The following is a 16,343-nucleotide window of genomic DNA, read 5'->3' on the forward strand; positions in this document are numbered from 1 at the left end:
CCAGACCATGTGGTGAAGCCCCTCTCTAGAACTCACTCCTTTAGCTCCTCTGGTCTAACCTCCCATGAGGCCTCCTCAGCAGGGCTTCCTAAGCCATGTACCACCTATTTACCAATTAAAATTAGCAGTCCCTGCAACTTCCCCCCTAACCTCTTCCCTTTATTTTTCCACACTCTGCTTATGATGCGATGACAGCATCATCTGCCTCCCAGGCCCTTCCCCACCAAAAGGTGAGTTTCAGGGTGCATTTTTGTCTCTGTGCACTAGAACAGCCTCCTTGTAGCTCACAGTAGGTACTCGATATTTATAGGATTGGTGGAATGAATGAGTAAATAAGGAATGGCTGCTATGACAGCCTCAGGCTCTATGGCAATTGGCAGGCGACTTCAGAAACTTCAATCTTCTTTTCCTAACAGGGTCTACTATAGTCCAAGCTGCCAACTGATTACACAGCCAAGGCTGACCTTGTACTGTCACCCACTTTCTGAGAGCTTGGGATTATAGATATGCCACACCATACCCAGTTCCCATACACTACTAAGGATAAGGCCCAGAGCTTCTTTTATTTGCTGTTTTTTGAGGCACTGTCTCACGATGTGGCCTTCACCGTCATGGAGCTCACAGAGATGAGTTCATAAGAGACAGGCAGAAGAGATCTACCTGCCTCTGCCTCTCCCGCGCTGAGATTCAAGGGGTGTCACGTGTCTATGCTGCTGAACCCAGAACTGCCTATGTATTAAGCAAGTTTCCTCCTACTCCACTTCATCCTCAGCCCGTTTTTAATCTTAAGTCCTGCAAGGACCTTCTTTTAAAACTAACGAGGGCCCTGGAATCCAGAGAACTGCCTGTCTCTAGACTAAAGGTCTATGTCACCATGCTAGGTAAGGCAGATTTTAAAAGAGGCTAGAATTGTTAAGGAAACTCAGTAGAAAGGCAACAGGCAGTTCAGTGATTTGACCAGGGTCACAGAGGCAGGGAGTAGCAGGATCAGACCCCAGGCTACAAGGACCACAGGCTCTGGTTGGCCTGCAGCTGCCTTCAAAAAGAGCTGCCTTAGTATGACAAGCGTGACATTCATTTGCTTTCCTTACTTCAAGAAGCAAAGCTTTAACTTAAGCAGTGTCCCTTGTGCTAGCAAACCTCCAGGGGCTGTAGGAGAGCCTGGACCTCCCAAAGCCAGGAAGAGATCCCACCAGCAGGCCCAGCACGGCCTCGTCAGTCAGGGGATGACCCACCCTCAAATATTTCTCTGCACCTACAGAGGATACGCCCTTCTGGATTTGCTTCGCCCCTTTCTCTGCTTTATTTTTGGGTTTCTGAGAAGTCTCTGACCTTTTCAAGTCTCGGCGACCTTTGCCCATTCATGGCTGCTGCTCACCATGTGAGGTTCTGGGACAAAACTATGCTCCACGAATTTTCCAAATGACCTATCCTCCATGTATACTTTACACACAGAGCCATGGGCCACAGTGCTCTGCTTATCACCACCACCCTGCGCACCACACACCCTACTCACAGCCACAGCTGAGGCCACAGGAACCAGGTTCTGGAAAGAGAGTCGAGCCGGGAAGGGCCGTGAAGGTAAGATGGGAAATCTCACTGATCCTCTCCACAGCAGCTTGAGTCAGTCCCTTCTCTCCTCCTGCCCAATGTTTTCAGGCACACAAGCTTGTCACTTCTCTTCAAAGCACTTCCCACTGACCAGTTTGGCTCTCAGCGCTCTTCCCAGGGTTAGGAAGTGCATGAGGGCAGGGGCCTGGCCAGCACCTGCCTGGCACAGGTGGGCACTGCACAGGCTAAACAATGGACAGGCAGATCTGGGAGGAAGCTCCAAAACACACCGTCCTGAACTCGGAGGCAGGGCAAGGATGGAGGCTAGACACCTTGAAGCGGCTAGCCTAAGCTATATATGGTGAGTTTGAGGGATACAAAGTGAACCCCAATTAAAAAGGAAACTTTCACCTCCAGGCACCATTTCCACAAAACCGCAGGGACCAACCTTAGCGAGGGTGTGTGACTTCTCTGTTGAAAACAGGTACACACCCTGTCACAGCGAGCAGTGTCATCCCTTCCTTCATTCACTCTGTGATTTAGACGTTTGGCCCACACTGGCCCAGACAGCCTTGGGAAGCCAGAGGTGACTGAGGACAAAGTCCTCTGCCCTCCACTGTGCTCCGAGTGCCTGCCTGTGGTTTTGGCGCGTACTAAAACACAGGCAAATATTAACCATACTCGCTTCCAAAACAAATAAGGCCACGTGGAGCCTCGCTCTGGAATGTGATTTTGGCTGCAATTTTGGTTTGATGGGTTGGAAGATCCAATTCAGCAAACGGGGTCGTTGGCCAAGTCCAGTCACCAGGTTCCCAACTCAGATTCCCGGCTCCTGGACACACCAACCCCTTATCCAATCACATCCATTTCCCTTCCGTCTTCAAGCACCTCCTCGCCTGTCTGCCCAGTAACCTTCTCCCTGACTTTGTTTCCCTTATACTCTCCACCCTGCCCTCCCCAGAGTCTGCAGATTTGACATCCAACTGCCTGACCTCAAGACACACACCCCAACCTGCCAACGCCACCCCTCCTGGGGCCCTAGAATACCATATGTTTACAACAATCAGATTCGCCGGAGAACACCACACACTCTCTGATGACCCCCAGATGCCAACAGGCATGTCCGGGGGGCGCCACACACACACAAACACGCACCGGCTCCAACTTCTTGGAAGCCCGGGGCTGGCCTCCGGCCTCTGGGGTCGGGGACAGCAGCGACTCGGCACAGCCTCTGCCCTGCACGTCTGGACTCTGGGGCGCCGCCACCGCCCGCCCGCCCGCCGGCCCAGCCGCACGCCGCGTGACCGGAGGACCCCGCGTTCCCCAAGGGCCCGGCCCGCGCACACCGCGCGGCCTGCGCCTCGCCGCCCGGCCGCGCCCCTGCTCCCGCCCGGAGCCTCGGGCCTAGCCCGGGAGGCCGCGGCGGCCCCGCAGCCCGGCCGCGCCCGCGCGTACCGTTGGCGATGAGCTTGGCCGACAGCTGCTTGACCAGCTCGGGGATCCGCTCCCACTGGCACTCGGTGCGGCAGCGCTCGATCTCCGTCTCCAGCCGCGAGCCCGCCTTCCTGGTCGCCATGGCCGCCCTGGCCGGCCCGGCGCGCGCCCGCAGGCCCCGCAGGCCCCGCCGCCGCCGGGCCCCGCGCCGCCTCCCGCTGCGGCCGCGGGATCGGGCTCCGGCTCCCGGCTCGGCGGCGTAACGGGAACGCCGGCCGGGGAAGGGGCGGGGAGCGGGCGGCGGCGGGCGCGGCGGGGCCCCGGGCGCCGCGAGGAGCGGCCCCTGCCGGCCAGGGCCGGAGCCGCAGCGGGCCGGGGCGGAGGCCGGGAGGGTAGTGAGGAGCGCGGGGCGCGAGGGGCGAGCGCGGGATCCGCTCAGGAGCAAGCCTGGGGCGGCGCGGGGTCCAGCCAGGGCAGCCACCCCGGGGACGCTCCGGGGCCCCGCAGGCCCGGGTGCGCGGTGTGAGCGCGCGTGAAGGGCGGGCCTGCCTCGGCTCGCCCTGCCATCGCACGGTGCCTGTGCTGGCCCGCGCCCCTCCTCGGGCGCCCGCCCCCCTGCCCCAGGCAGCCTCGGTCCCCGCGCGGCCAGAAGGGGCGGAGATTCATCCTCCTCCAGAACCTGCCTGGAGTTCCTTAAATGTACGTTGGAAGCAAGTGAGGCAGGGGGACAGCTGCAAGTCCAGAGTGCCAGCTCCCTTGCCCTCTGAGGAGAATGCCAAGTCATCCGCGGGGCTTGTTGGTCTTGACCCTGGAACTGAGAGCAGGGACAGGTGTCTAAGCTGCGCATAATTTCACCTGTGCATCTATTCGATAACTATACAGTCAGACATGGCCTACTCTTAGCGAGGTACTGCTTTAGGGCTGTGGATAAGGAATGAAGTAAGCATCGAGCCTGCCTTGCTGGAGCTTACATTCCATTCACGGAAACGAATTAAGCAAAATAGAGTAGCTAATTGGGAAACCTAAAAAAATAATAGTAATACGGCTAAAGAAACAGCAGGGTCAGGTGAGGAAGGTTAGAGAGGGGACGGTAGGCTTTCAAATGTGATGGCTGAGGATGGTGTCGATGTGACAGTTGACAGTCTTAAAGGTGAGGGAGCAGTGGATACAGGGAGAGGGGCAGACAAGGGAATGTTAAGCGCAAAGGCCTCAGGTTTACCATATTTGGTGAGCTAGAAAAAAGGCCAGAGTGGCTGAGTGGAGTGAGGGAAGGGGGCAGAGCATAGGATCTCAGAGAGTGTTCGTTCATGCTGGGCCCTGTGGACCATTAAAAGACCGGCTTTCTCCTTGATGGGGTGAGCATGCAGTCGGTGCAGAAGACGGGGGCCTGTGTGTCAGGAACAGCACCGCCTGCAAGGTGGGCATCACCAGTATTCAGATAGTTGGTCAGGAAAAGTTGCTTCAGGGACAGTAGGGGTGTTGGATTCTGCAATACTGTATCTGCAAATTGAGCTATCATTCTGGCAGTACCCTGTCGCTTTCCAAAGCTATCCATGAAGGCTTTCCAGTCATGTCTTGGGGCTAATGAAGAACAGACTGAGGGTCCTTGTTTAACCTGAGCAGAAACGACACTTAGTAAGGGCCCAGAGGAGAGAAGTGCTTGGGATATGACCAGTGCAGCACCGGAGGCAGCCCAAGGCCTTCAGAGGTGATTGGAGCAGAGCAGATGGGGCTCAGGCACTAAGGACAGCCCAAGGACAGGCAGACAGACCGCCAGAGGAAAGGAAGGCGAGGCGCCTCCTCAGGAGCTGACATACACACACACACACACACACACACACACACACACATCCAAATCCAGCTAAGGGGTCTGTCCAAATGTGTTTGCTTGGGATATTCTCCCTCTTCAGGATCAAGGTCATCTCAAGTCAAAGGTCACTGAGAAACCTTGTTCAACTGACAGCTCCCATGTGGCCATGTGACCTTAGGAGCGGCCGTTTCCCTGCAGAGTGGCATGCAAAACAACAGTGTCATAGCATAACTTGGCCTCGGTGGCCACAGTGTAAAGCAAAGCCCCAGTGTGTTTCCTGCCTGTTCCTCAGAGAAGCTGTTTCTCTGAGGTGGGAGATGCGGGGCAATGACATTCCACCCACCCCACCCCCCGGTCTTCTCTTCCTGCGCCTCCTGTGGAATGCAGCCGTTAGAACTTCATGACAGAGTAGAGTAGATGGAGGCCACCATTCTAACAGCTCTGTGCCTCTTACACAGCACAGTCTAGAATCAACCATTGCACAACAAATGTGCGTGCCTTGCTTTGGATTGGTTATGTTCTGGGTGTATGCTCCTAGGTTCACATGTGGGGAACTTGAACCCGAGGGTGGAGATGCTGAGAGGTGAGGGCCCTTTAAGAGGTGAGGACTGATGGGAGGGTGCTGGGTCAAAGGGGAAGCTGCCCTTGCAAAGGGTTAATGTGGCTATGTGGGTGGGGTCCCAACTCTTACAAGTGGCTTGTTTTAAGAGTGAGCCCCCACCAATGGCTTCCTGTTTGTAGATGTAAAGTTTCCCTCTCTGATACGGCATTAGTTACTTTCCATTGTGGTGACATAATGCCATAACCAAGGCCACAAATTTGACAGAGCAAGGGTGAGGGGCATGCAAAGGGTTAGAAGGAGGAAAGGGAAGCGCGAAAATGATGCAATCATATAATGTTATACTATATCACACTAGGACAAAAACCGCCACACCAAGGTGACTTGAGAAAGAAGAGTGTATTTGAGTTTCCTGCCCTGGAAGGGTGAGAGGTCATGATGGCAGAGCAGAAGTGTAAAGGCTGAAGCAGGAAGCTGAGGGTTCACATCTTGACCCTCAAGCAGGAAGCAGAATGAACAAACGTGAAGCGGCATGAGTCTTTAAACTCTCAAAGCCCGTCTCTCCAGTGGCATTCCTCCTCTAGCAAGGCCATATCCCCTACGCATCCCTAAAGAACATTCTATCCATCACATATAGACTCCTCCCACACATCCTGAGGGTTTCACAAAAGCCAAGCTGATACCAATGCCTCGCCCTTCAGAACTGTGAGGTTAACGAACCCTTTTTCTGTTTTGGTTTCCTTTTTTATAAAGTTAACTTGCCTCCAGTGTTTCGTTATAGTAAAGGAGAGTGAACTAACATGTGACTACATTCCAGGCGTCCACGTTCACTGGAGCTGACACAAGTCAGAAAAACTTCAGATCATCTTCACCAGAATTTATGGGTGGAGTGCTTGGGAGCAGAGTCTGGTGAACATGATCAACTTAATCCAGCAGAGAAAGAAACTTCTGGTATTCATCGTGTGTAACCTGAGAGCTGGACCCTGTAGCTTCCAAGGCCCTTCTCAACCAAAGCTTCCTCTTTGCCCATCACTGGTTCTGTGCTGGCCACTACCACATCAGCCCTGAAGAGGTGTAAGTGACCCGTGACAGAAGGTTCCAGGTGGTACACAGGTAAATCCAGGAGGAGGAGATTATCCATGCTAGTATAATAGCAATTAGGCCAACATCTTCTCTGGGCATGCATTCAGGAATTACAAGTTTGGCAAGCTTGTAAAGAATTATGGCCTGAGGCCTGATAGTGTCAGAAAAGAAGCCACACAGAAAAGGCTGGGAGGGAAGTCACACCTCAGGCAAAATCCCTGTGAAAGAGTTTGCTGGGAACAGATAGGTTTGGGTTGGGAAGTTCAGGGATACCAGGGAGCTATGGTAACAACTCCAAGACCTTAGAAGCTGGAGTCGCAATACCACTAGAATCAGGAAGAGGCAAAGAGTCTGTGGGCTGGGCTAGTTTGGGTTGCCCCTAAGAAGGAGGGGCTCTGCTTTGAGCAGGAGTTGATGCCTCTGTCCTTGTTCTGCGTGGGCCTGGAAGTCCTGAAAGTTTTCACCAAATTCCCCATGTGGTCCCTAGTCCTTCCTTGAGGACTTTGCCCCAGAATGATGTCCTCAGACAACATCTCTGACCATCTTTCCCCTCACTCTGCTTGGATTTTGTTCAGTACTCACTAATTTGAAGTGAGTTGTTGGCCTGCCTCAACTGAAGGGAAGCTTCGGGCAGGCAGGGGGTTTCTCCTGGCTTTGTTCACTGATGTGTCCCCACCCAGGAGACAAATGCCTGGCAAGTACTGAGCATGCAATAAACATAAAGGTTAGTGATGTAGCTTAGTCGACAGAGTGATTGCTGGGCAAGTACAAAGTCCTGGCCCTGCATAAAGGCAGTCTGGTAACACTCAACACTTGGGAGGTTGATGATAGCGCCAGAGGATCATCTTCAGCTAGAAATGCATGGTGAGTTTGAGGTCAGCCTAGAGTATGTGCAATCCTGTCTGTCAAGCGCTATCGCCTTGCCTGCAAGAACAACCCTCAACAACAGGATTCTTTTGCAGCTATGTTTATTGCGCAACTCATTACAGCAAGTTGAGGGAAGACCCCGAGGAGGAAAAAGGGCTCTGCTTATATATGCTCAGAGGAGTCGTGTCCATTACTGACAGGTGCAGCCCGCAATGCTCGTAACTGTCACCCCATGACGTGGATCGCTGGCTTATGGACAGGAAACCGGCACCATCTTCGGGAATGGCACCGGTGGCTCTCTACACCTGTTCCCCAAAAAAGGAAGAAAGAAAGAGGGAGCAAGAGGGAGGGAGCAGAGGGAAGGAGGGGGCTGGTGCTGCCCAGGCCTGAATCCCCTTAAGGATATACCTAAAGGGGCATGGGTACCTACCAACCGAAGCAGACAGTTTGAATTTCAATTTGTACGGAAGCAACAAGACTTAAGCACAATAACAGAGAGCAACCATTTGTACACTTTGACCTTGCACTGCCAGGGAAGTAGCCTTGTTGTCTAGGCCAGGAAGCTCTCAGCTGCCCTGGCAGGGGTGATCCATCTGAGGCTGAGGCAGTGGGAAGCTGTGGGAAGGCTGGGGCTCAGAAGGTTCAGGGATGCCTGCAGGCTCAGGGGATGGGTAGCGAGGGCTGTAATGCCGTTTGGCTGACTTTTAATTGTGTCAAATTCGATGTGAGCAAAATTACGTATACTCAAAACCTTACAACATGAAACAATAAGAAGCCCAGCAGCAAGGCACGCCTACCGATTCTCCCAGCACCAGCTCTCTCTAGATTTACTTCACTGCACTTCCGTTGTTTGTAAGACAACTTTCCTCTACTCTTTTGTGAGTGTACCGTGTGCTCCTACACAAGGCATGGTTGGGTGGGCGGTTTCTGAGCTCCGTAAAACTAGCATGTTGTACAGCTCACCTTTCCACTCACCTGGAGTTCCTGAACTCATCTGGTTCACACACAGCAGCTACCCGTTCGTGGGATGCATAAATCACAAGGTATCAGCAGCTTGATCAAAGCCTCTAGTGCCCAGGGTGACCTCTGTGAACAAGACCGCTGTCATAAAAGCCACACCCACGTTGATGTTTGGAGCAGGGTTTCCGAGGATAAATTTAACATAGCTCTGTATCCCTTCCCCTTGAAGTACCTTGCCTGCCCCCTCCCTCCCCTGCCTTTACCCCTTACATGCCACCTGTAACTCCTGGAGCCCATCACAGGGACAAACCTGGTTGGTGACAACACAGCAGGTGCCAAAGCTGATCCTCCTAAATCACATCGGCGGCCCCATGTGGTTAGTTAGATGAAGGAAGCTGGCTGACTGCTCAGGGAATGATGGGACATTGCTGAGGGTGCTCTTAGCTTTGAAACTCTAGAAACACACTGTATGCTCCAGGGTGCTTGTCTCTAGCAAGACTCACCAGAGACAACTGAACACACCAACTTCCATTTACAACGTAGGACACCCTCCAGTTTCCCACCCCAAGAGACCTTGCTGCCATTGTCAGGATGTGGGTACAACTGTTAGCTGAAATTATACATGGTTGACAGGCATGGATAATCAGAAGGGAAACCTTGAGAAAATCATGACCCTGTTCTTGGAAAATCCCCGTGAGCCACCAACCTCTCCAAGGACACGACTTAGTCTGTGGCCTCCGAGAAGGGCCAGGCTAGACCAGCTCTGAATTTCACCTCTCATCTTCATCCATGTTAACTTCACACTGAGTTTTGTCACTATCTGTTCAAGACTGTGTACTGACACATGCCTGTGATGCCAACACTCAAGAGGCAAGGACTGCAGGATCACAAATTCAAGGCCAGCCTGGGCTATTTAGTGAGGCCCTATTTTAGAAGAAGGAAGGAAAAAGAAGAAGAAGAAGAAGAAGAAGAAGAAGAAGAAGAAGAAGAAGAAGAAGAAGAAGAAGAAGAAGAAGAAGGACGAGAGAACAGGACTTGCATGCTGGGAATCCTTTTGTAAGGCTGGGACACTTACCTGTTGCTGGATCTGGCACCTGCCTTACCCTCTCTTAGAAAAGTGAAGAGTGTACTTATAAGTTCACACCTACATGTGCAAATGAACCCATAGACCAGAAAATACTCAACTACAAAGAGAGAATACACTGCCACTCCTAAGAGAGACACATGGCTCTTCTATGAGCCTCCTGGCCAGTCAGGTCCAGAGCTGCCGCTTCCACACATCGGTTGGTTTCATTTACATAGTGCAATTGAGGTAACTGAGGCTAAGGATGCTGAGAGCTTAGCTCCGCGAAGGTGCATGCTTGGGTGCACAGAGCCCTGGCTTCAATCCCCAGTCCCTGTGTACGTGCAAACACACATGTACACAAATGCGGTTCATTTCACAACCAGACTTTTAAAGAGGAACCAGGGAGACAGATCAGTTTTGAAATTTTCACCATAAACCCAAGCTGCCTATGATGAACACATCTTGTCTCTATGCAGTACAGCAGCTTTGAATGCTTGGGATAAGGTTCATGAATTAGGAGAGAGGATAGAACCTTATACCAAGATAAAGCAAGGACCTAGAGAACGTTTTAGTATCTTTTTAGAAAGATTATCTAGGGCAGTACAATTAGAGATAGCAGACATAGATGCTAGGCGAATACTCATAGAATCTTTAGCTTATACGAATGCGAATCCTCAATGCAAACAGGTGCTTTGGCCTTTAAAAATGCGATCAGCACCCTTGGATGAATGGGTCCTATATACAGGCAACATTGAGTATAATGACAATAAGACTGAAGCATGGATAGGAGAAGCCATATCTAAAGGTCAGAGAAGATATCAAGATAACAGAGTTCCTTACTATGATGACTTAGAAGCTTGGGTAGGAGAAGCCATCCCCAAAGGTTTGAAAAGATATCATAATGTCAGATGTTATAACTGTGGTAAGATAGGACATCTAAAAAGAAATTGTAGGCAAAGCTTCCCTAGAAGTAACACCCCCAGGAATGAATCAAACAGAAGGCCTCAGCCTTCTGGGTTATGTAGAAGGTGTGGCAAAGGCAGACACTGGACAAATGAGTGTAGATCGACCAGAGACAAGCAAGGAAACCCTTTACCATCGGGAAACTCCTTGGGGGCCTCTCGAAGGCCCCCACATCACAGGTGGTTCGAACATTCCCAGTCACAGTGGAAGACAATCTCCCACAGGACAATTAGAAAATTCTGTGCCTATTATAAAAACTCATACTGCTCTGGATGACGAACTAGTGACGGAAGTTGAATCAAACATGACAGAAGGAAATGAAAAACGTATATTTTGGCAAACTGCTATAAATAGTCATAGGCCTAGATTGATAGTTAAGATGAATAATAGACTGTTTGAGGGTCTGGTGGACACTGGAGCTGATGTAACTATCATATCTAATAAATCTTGGCCTCAAAGATGGCCCCTGCATGAGGTAAATGTTCAATTCTTAGGGATTGGAACCCTGGCTCAGGTAAAACAAAGCACGAGATGGATTGACTGTATAGGACCAGAAGGACAGAGAGGGAGGTTGAGACCATATGTGGCTGATGTAGTGATAAATTTATGGGGTCGTGATCTATTACAGCAATGGAATACACAGATTAACATTCCTCCTGTATTAGATAGGAACCATAGACGACCTCATGATTGTGGAAAGAATACTGTTAAGTACTATACAAGACAGAGACCAAATATCCAGGCAGTACAAAAACAAAATACAAATGCTGAACAAACAGAGGAACCAAAAGCCCTACCTTTAAAATGGCTAACAGAGGAACCTGTCTGGGTAGGACAATGGCCTATGACCTCTGAGAAGTTAGAAGCTTTAGAAAGCCTGGTTCAGGAACAGCTAAATGCTGGACATATTGAGGAATCAACCAGCCCTTGGAATTCTCCTGTATTTGTGATCAAAAAGAAATCTGGTAAATGGAGAATGCTTACAGACCTGAGAGCCATCAATAAAGTTATCCAGCCAATGGGCTCTCTACAGCCTGGAATGCCCTTGCCTTCTTTGATACCCAAAGAATGGCCTATTATAGTTATTGATTTAAAGGATTGCTTCTTCACTATACCTTTACAAGAACAAGACAAAGAGAAATTTGCCTTCACGGTACCTAATTATAACAATTCTCAACCGGTGAAGAGATATCAATGGAAGGTTTTGCCACAGGGAATGCTAAATAGCCCCACCCTGTGCCAATATTTCGTACAAAAGCCGTTAGAAATAATTCGTAAACAGTTTCCACAATCCATAATCTATCATTACATGGATGATATATTGTTAGCTGACTCTAAAGGAGAAATATTAGAAAAAATGTTTGAGAAAGTAAAGGAAGTTTTACCTCGCTGGGGATTACAAATTGCACCTGAAAAAATACAAAAAGGAGAGTCTATCAACTACTTAGGATATAAAATAGGTCTACAGAAAATTAGACCACAAAAAGTACAGATCAGAAGAGATCGCTACCAGACTCTTAATGATCTTCAAAAATTACTAGGAGAGATTTCTCAACTGCAAACCATAATTGGAGTAGAAGGGCATGATTTGAAAAACTTGAAAATGGCCCTAAAAGGAGATAAGGACTTGAATAGTCCACGAATACTATCAGCTGAAGCTGAGAAGGAATTAGAATGGGTAGAAAAGAGGATACTAGAAGCACATGTGGACCGTGTGGATCCAAACCTAGACTGTATTCTGGTTATATTACCATCTAGAGAATATCCTTCAGGGATTTTGATGCAGAGAGAAGATATCATATTAGAATGGATATTCCTACCACATAAACAGAATAAAAAACTGAAAACATATATAGAAAAGATCTCTGACTTGATTATAAAAGGTAAATTAAGACTTCGTCAGCTAATAGGAAGGGACCCAGCAGAAATTATAGTACCTTTAACTAATGAGGAAATTTCTTCCTTATGGAAAGATAACGAATATTGGCAGAGAGCTTGCAGTAACTTTTTGGGAACAATTAGCAACAACTATCCCAAAACTGAGAGAATCAAATTCATAAAGAAAACGATTTGGATTCTTCCACGCATTGTAAGAAAAACACCTATTTCTGGAGTTCATACATTCTACACTGATGCAAATAAATCAGGTAAGGCAGGATATAAATCAGGAAATATTAGTAAAGTGGTTCAAAGCCCTTACAATTCTGTACAAAAGGCAGAATTGTATGCCATTCTCATGGTACTTATGGATTTTAAAGAACCCCTCAATATAGTTACTGACTCTCAATACGCAGAGAGAGTCGTTTTACACATTGAGACTGCAGAATTTATTCCTGACAATACAGAATTAACTTCATTGTTTATACAGTTACAAGATACTATCAGAAAGAGGACTCATCCTATATATATAACACACATCAGATCCCATACGGGTCTGCCAGGTCCTCTAGCACAAGGCAATGATGAAATTGATCGTTTATTGATAGGAAGTGTGCTAGAAGCCTCAGAGTTTCATAAGAAACACCACGTGAACAGCAAAGGTTTAAAAAAGGATTTTTCTATCACTTGGGAACAAGCCAAGGAAATAGTAAGGAAATGTCCTACTTGCTCATTCTATAACCAAACTCCTTTACCACCAGGCAGTAACCCTAAAGGTATAAATAGGAATGAAATATGGCAAATGGATGTGTTTCATTTTGCAGAATTTGGAAAATTAAAATATGTACATCACACTATAGATACATTTTCAGGGTTTCAGTGGGCTACTGCTCTGAGCTCTGAAAAGGCTGATTCTGTTATAACGCACCTTTTAGAGGTAATGGCCATTATGGGCATACCTGCACAAATAAAAACTGACAATGCTCCAGCATATGTCTCCAGCAAATTGAAACAGTTTTTTGAGTATTACAAGATAAAGCACATAACTGGTATACCACACAATCCTACAGGACAAGCAGTGGTTGAGAGATCCAATCGTACTTTAAAAGAAATGCTCCATAAACAGGCAGGAGGAACCAAAACACCCAAACACAGATTACATAATGCTTTATTAACATTAAACTTTCTTAATGCTGATGAAAAAGGAAAAACAGCTGCAGAAAGACACTGGACAATAGAAAAAACTTCTGAACTAAATCAGCCAGTGTATTTCAAGGATGTACTGACCTCAGAATGGAAAGCAGGATATGTGTTACGTTGGGGTAGGGGTTTTGCATTTGTATCTACAGGAGAAGAAAAACTATGGATACCATCTAAGTTAATCAAGATCCGAGTTGAACAAGAGAAGCATCTTAATGAAGAGAAATGACAAGTCATCCAACAAACTAGGTCCTATGAGGTGTGCGGAGGCCTCTCAAAGGTAGGGGAAGTGTTCTGTTCTTGTTTTTACAGGAAAACAGAGAAAACCTATCATCAAACAGCCAAAAGACACTGAACATGTAGGTGCCTACAGAAGAGAAGACAGCTTTTCAGAAACAATAACTTAAGGAAGCAGAATCTGATATATGGTAAAAAAAAAAAAAAAAAAATTTAATTGTAGTAAACTATTTCTATATAGAAATCTATTTCTCTCTATTATCTAGTATTCCTGAAGTCCCAAATTTTGTAAACCAATGCTGGCTTTGGAGTTGGATTTGGCTTTCCTTCTCTAAATTCAAGCATGTTGTTAAGATTAAATTCATGGTTTCTGCCTTAAATCAAGAAGCCAATTGGTGTAAGGCAGAAGAAACAAAATCTGGGGACTCATATCTTATGCAATTTTCTCTCTGAAATCCTAATTTTCTCACATGCTTTTAATGCTTATTGTTGTCTTTCCCTAATGCATACCTTAAAACTTGAAAATTTTACTTTAATATTGATGTGTAACTTTTCCACAAGGAATAATAACGATTCCTAACAGCAGTCTTTGAACTTTCCGGAAAGAAGATGGGGCCCCACATCATCATTTCCACTTGACTCAACCTGATGCATCGGAACTACAAACATCACCCTAAAACCGGTTTGAGACTGTTTTGCTCGAGACAACTCATGACTAGCTAGCTGTAATGGTGCACCTTTTTATTACACCCTGGCCAGTTTCAAATAGAACTACAGTCAAGAATTTTCTGCCACACAGTGACTAACTACATATGTCACAGCCAGTTCTGTTGAGATATTTGGTTGCTAAAAATTTTCTTCCTACAGGATCCATTGGAGCAATCATCGTCCCATTTCAGCAGGAAGTAATCTTAATATGACTACGCCCCCTTTCCCTACCCTTGGAAATTTGGGATAATAGTCATCGTCTTTGGGTTGGTTTTAGTTATTTGGGATTGGGTGATGCTTACACTCGGGTTTATCTTTTAGACAGGAATAGGGAATGGTGGGTAAAGGTATGGTTTAGATGGGATATAAGTAGATTAGCCTATTTCCTTGAGAATTTGAGTATGAATGAGATAGTATTTTACAGCTTACATTGTTATGTATTCCTATGTGGTAAGCTATGTAAAATTAAGTTTATATTTTGTTATATTGTGTTAAATGTTTCCACTTATAATATTTATGCACATTATTTTTTACCATATTCTATGTATGTATACTTTTCTTGTGTTCAAGACATTTTGTATATTGATACAATTTGGGATATTTATCTTGCTGCCCTTTATAGTTCTACCTCTTGTCTTGACACTTATACTCTACCTCTATTTTAGGGATTTACATATAGGTATATGTAAATAGTTATATTGTTTAAGTATTTGTTCCTGCTTTACTCAGGAAAGTTTTAATCAGTCTTTTTAGCTAAGTTCCGAGTATTATAGATTATCTTCACTCACATTTCCTGTACCTATGAGATTAGTCAGATATAGATGCTTAATCTTCAATCCTTCATAGACATGCAGAACATGGCATTTAAATGTTTTAATATTAGTACTCCTTTGACATGAGACACTGTTGCTCCTGACAGCACCGTGCATTTTCCCGAAAATATGTTGGACACTGTTGTTGCTCCTGCTGGAGTTCAATCTCGCCTCAGCTAATGGCCTGTTGGGCATAGAATTGCCCCCACCTTGACCACTGATTTGGACATGCAGTCCTATGTGCTTGCAGGAGACAAATATAGAAGACTGCTTGACCTTGCCAAGTCAGGGTAAGACAGCCATTCTATTTCCCTGCTGTTGTTGTGGTCTGTCAAGTTCTCTTGGCCTTAGCCAAATCTGGGTGTACCAACGTCGCTGTGAGACCTAGGGTGACTGTTCAGGTGGCTTGCTGTTTCTGTCCTTGCTGCACCGTTTTGGAAGTTGTCCATCCGCATTTCCTGTCTACTCTAGTATTGTTATTTTCCTTCTCAGGTCTTGATGAGGTTGAAGATTAAACTATCACAACTATTATTCTCTCTTCCTAGTTAGATATATTAGGTACTAGACTTACGTTTTCCAGCTTAGGACAACTCTATTGTAAACTCCATTATGCCCTCACCCTAGGACTAGATATGTAGGTCATTTTGTTCTCGATTTTCCTTTTCTTAGAGCACACTTGTTATTCACTGTTTTGTATATAGTTTTGTATTAAGCCTAAATCTTTTCTTTAGACTAAAAGGGGAATTGTAGTGAGGTAGTCCTTCTGTAGCACTGACCACGCCCATTGGGGGGTGGAGCGATGGGCGGAGGTGACCTGAGGAAGGAGGTCGGAGGGGGCCAGGAAGGCGCTCTCTTTCTGGCGTGACTCGGACAGGAGAGGATCGGGTTGAATTTCCTGGTGTTCATCTGTCTAGGTTGTAAGTTATTTCTCCCTGAATAAACATCTATTCGGCCTATTTGTTTATCCTGACCCTTATTTACCGCAATATCTGGTGTCAGAAGTGGGATACATGGGTAGAGGTAGAAGCTGAGGCAAGATATGTCTGGTATTAGGAAAGATGACAGCCCCAGCTATCACCCGCATCTCGGCAGTCACAGGCTTACTGCACGGCATTACTGGGCTCTTCAGAATTTTCCCACTGTGGGACCCATTGTCAAAAGATGCCCAGGTTGGCAGACCTGCCTCCTTAGGAACTCCATGGCCTGCCCGTGGGC

At 47.2% G+C, this 16,343-nt stretch overlaps 1 protein-coding gene across 6 annotated transcripts in view; it reads right to left on the reverse strand.

Moving 5' to 3' along the window:
* Ttc7b (tetratricopeptide repeat domain 7B) overlaps positions 1 to 3,228 on the reverse strand; it is a 204,206-nt gene extending 200,978 nt beyond the window's left edge. For 3 of the 6 annotated variants that reach the window (XM_051196460.1, XM_051196464.1, XM_051196461.1), the window contains exon 1: positions 3,007 to 3,226. In XM_051196460.1, the coding sequence (XP_051052417.1) occupies positions 3,007 to 3,127 (121 nt within the window). In that variant the 5' untranslated portion in view covers positions 3,128 to 3,226. Of the gene's footprint in view, positions 1 to 3,006 lie in introns of all 6 variants that reach the window. The other 3 variants (XM_051196459.1, XM_051196462.1, XM_051196465.1) reach the window with 3 other exon arrangements.
* Between the last annotated feature and the right edge of the window lie 13,115 nt (positions 3,229 to 16,343).

This window comes from Phodopus roborovskii, unplaced genomic scaffold (genome assembly GCF_943737965.1).
Source record: "Phodopus roborovskii unplaced genomic scaffold, PHOROB, whole genome shotgun sequence".
Classification (NCBI taxonomy): Eukaryota; Metazoa; Chordata; class Mammalia; order Rodentia; family Cricetidae; genus Phodopus; species Phodopus roborovskii.